This window comes from Zea mays, chromosome 2 (genome assembly GCF_902167145.1).
Source record: "Zea mays cultivar B73 chromosome 2, Zm-B73-REFERENCE-NAM-5.0, whole genome shotgun sequence".
Taxonomy (NCBI): domain Eukaryota; kingdom Viridiplantae; phylum Streptophyta; class Magnoliopsida; order Poales; family Poaceae; genus Zea; species Zea mays.
Genome location: NC_050097.1, coordinates 59777764 through 59781033, shown reverse-complemented (window position 1 = coordinate 59781033; position 3270 = coordinate 59777764). Strand labels below are relative to the sequence as shown.

General features: G+C 46.0%; 1 protein-coding gene across 1 annotated transcript; it reads right to left on the bottom strand.

Moving 5' to 3' along the window:
* Positions 1–1358: 1358 nt before the first annotated feature.
* Positions 1359–3033, bottom strand: LOC100127515 (ZCN4 protein). Its single transcript, NM_001112772.1, has 4 exons — positions 2703–3033; positions 2249–2310; positions 1944–1984; positions 1359–1834 (listed from the first exon to the last, which is right to left on the bottom strand). The coding sequence occupies exons 1-4, from the start codon at positions 2901–2903 to the stop codon at positions 1608–1610; spliced, it is 531 nt and encodes a 176-aa protein (NP_001106243.1). The 5' UTR covers positions 2904–3033; the 3' UTR covers positions 1359–1607.
* Positions 3034–3270: the final 237 nt, after the last annotated feature.

The window sequence follows — 3270 nt, the reverse complement described above, 5'->3', positions numbered from 1 at the left end:
CCCAACAACGTACAACATAAACAAATATTAAACTATTCAAAGTTTACATCAGCCATTCATCGCTTTTAAAATTTTGCAAGAATGAAACATTCAACAATTTAAGATTTATTTTAGCCGTCGAGGAATAAACATTCAAGAATTCAAGGTGTGTGATGAGCCGAGAACAAGAGGTGGCTGTTGTGACGGATGAGTGCAGACGCAACGGTGAGGAACTGCAGATGTTGAGATGGCGTAGGCCGCGGCACAGTGGTGGGTTGAACTGGACTAGAGTATAGTTAGCTAATTACACACGGGGAGCAGTGGGTTCAACGACGGCTGAGCGGGACGCGTGGTGCGGCAGCATGGGCAATCGGTTGGATGGGCTAGCGCGCGTAAGGGTGTTTCGGTGGAATTTGATTGGGTGTTCGACTGATGGAGACATCCGAATGATGTGCAAAAGGGAGGCCAAGAAGGCAAGAATAGATGCATCTCCTCACGATCACAGCCATTCTAATGAATATATTACATAAAACACAGCTGGTACATTAAACATGCATATACATTCTACACGAAAAATAATGGCCACAACTTACACAAGAATACAAGATAAAGCAATCCAAAAGGGTCAGGAACGCATGTAGACTGACGGACCGCAAGCAGGCACACAAGCATAGAGCATAGCGGCAATATAAGGCTTTGTTCGTTTACACCAATCCCGCTCTGGATTAGCATGGATTGGAATTAAATCCATGCCTCAATCCATGTCCCAAAATAATCCATGACTACTTAATTTTTTTTATTCGGTTAAACCCGGAATATAACCCAAAGGTTTGGGAATTTTTTAAACTATGGAAGACATGGATTCTATCCATAGCCCATTAGGTATGGAACAAATCCATGAGATATTGCACAAGTTTACATTAGAATCCATGGATCAAAAGAATAACTAGCTTTGAAAGTCACATGGATTTGTTGATGGATTTAATCTCACCATGGGATTGGGTGTGAGATATGGATTCACCCAATCTATACCCGGATTAAATCCATGGTGGGATTATATCCCATGTAACCGAACAAGGCCTAATGTGGGTAATATAAGGGGGAGAGCACTAGCTAGAGCCATGCATGCATGGGCCAGCAGGCCACGGCCTTTATCTCCCGTCACCGCCACTGGACACGTCGTGGATCTCACAAGCACCGTACCGCTGACAGCTAGCTCCCAGTCAAGCACGCGTGTTCCGAGCAGGATTCACGCATCTTTCACCTCACCTCCGTGTGAAGGAGCTGATGGAGTTGAGGTGGTCACACACACACACAGTGCCACACGAGTTGCATCTTTACATATACATGAGTGCTCATTCATGCACAGCTAGAGAGGCTAGCTTCTAATTGATTATTGACCGAAAAAACGAAGAACAGAGAGACTGCTAGCAGATCGATCGAGACAGGTCAGCTAGCTAGCTCTCGCTGAAAGGTGTCATAAGCTCTTATTTGACGACGATAGCCACATACTGTAGGAAATAGTAATAAAGGCCACATATATAGTAGCTATAGATCGATAAATTTTGCATGCGCCATGCACGCGATGAGAAAGGAGATGCATGGGAAGAGGTAGCGGTGATGATCGATCAGCGGCGGCGCGCGGCAGTCTCCCGCTGCGCGTTGAAGTAGACCGCGGCAACTGGGAGGCCAAGATTGTTGTCGGCGGCAAAGCGGCGGGTGTTGAAGTAGTCCCTGCCGCCGCCGGACGAGGGCGGGCGCGCCGACTGCCGGCTGCTCTGCTTGAACAGCACGAAGACGAACCTGTGGATGCCGATGTACGGCTTCGGGCTCTCGTACATCACCAACTCCCTTCCTGCATCCATGTGTAATTGCGTACGGACTCGATTTTTAATTAGCTCCTGTCTAGCTAGAATTAGTTCGTTAACATTAAATCGATGATGAACTGAAGAAGGGGCGCTTACCGAAAGAAGCATCAGTTGTTCCAGGAATGTCGGTGACGATCCTGTAAAGAGGTGTCGACCAAAGTTTACTCTCTTGTCAGCTATATTTCATGCGTAACCGTATTATATATACGTGTGTGTGGCTGTGTGCACCTGGCTGCTTCAGTCATTTTTTAGAATGATTTGTGCAGCAGCTAGCGCGGAGCACTTCTAGTAATCCTTATAGTCAACTAGCTAGTCATATATGCGCTTGAACCTTTATGTACAATTGGTTCTTTCTTACTACTCTTAATTAATGAAAAAAACAGGCCGGTGTTTACGCTCACCAATGGATGTGCTCTCTCAGGTATGGATCACTAGGCCCTGGCACATCTGGGTCAGTCATGACCTGAAGAACACAACAACAATAATATATATATAATAACAAACGGCATCATCAGCTTGCAAAAGCTGAAATTTGTTACAGTACTACGGGCCTAATTAAGGCCCCGTTTCAATCTCACGGGATAAACTTTAGCTTCCTGCTAAACTTTAGCTATATGAATTGAAGTGCTAAAGTTTAGTTTCAATTACCACCATTAGCTCTCTTGTTTAGATTACAAATGGCTAAAAGTAGCTAAAAAAAAGCTGCTAAAGTTTATCTCGCGATATTGGAACAGGGCCTAAGCTGACGACGATGCATGCACTCACCTGTCGTCGTAAGCTAAGAGAGATTAACTGATCAATCGCATCTCAGTTTTGTGCGAGAGAAATTGAGGAGATATCAACAAGGGAACCAACCAGCGTGAAGAAGGACCTCATGTCGTCGCCCTGAACCTCCACGCGCGGCTTGGACAGAACCGCAGACGGAAAGAACTCATGGCCGTTGAACACCTGCTTGTTGGATCCGTAGGTAACCGTCATCTTCACCGTGGGGTTGAAGTTGTCGATGACCTCCCCGATCACCTTGCCGACGACCAGAGGTTCCAACGCTCTAGACATGGCTAAGCTCTGATAATATATATGAGAGGTCGTAGCAGTCTTGGTTTGCGGCTCAGTGGCCGACGCATTCCTCTATTTATAGCCAGCCGCGGGCTGGGAGAAATGGAGCGTGAATAATTAACAACAGCATTCTTGACCCGTCGTTTTCGCCTGAATCATTGGCTCATTGTCGTAAAACACAGGCACAATACAAAAAGGTCTTGGGATCCGATTATTCCCGAAAGGTTCGACAAGGACATGCATGACGACCATTGGTTCCCTTCTTCTCTTTATAAGAAGGCGGTGGCTAAAGTAATGCGTTGCCGGCTCATATGCACAAACCGCTTTGGTCAAACATGTTTTGTTCTCAGAGAGTTACAAGAGTGAT

What these genes read in the sequence shown, in the direction of transcription:
- LOC100127515 (NM_001112772.1), bottom strand. Translation starts at nt 2,903, where the DNA reads ATGTCTAGAGCGTTGGAACCTCTGGTCGTCGGCAAGGTGATCGGGGAG. An exon ending in CTGAGAGAGCACATCCATTG is followed by an intron (nt 1,985 to 2,248) that starts GTGAGCGTAAAC and finishes ACCTCTTTACAG; the next exon opens with GATCGTCACCGACATTCCTG. An exon ending in AACAACTGATGCTTCTTTCG is followed by an intron (nt 1,835 to 1,943) that starts GTAAGCGCCCCT and finishes ACATGGATGCAG; the next exon opens with GAAGGGAGTTGGTGATGTAC.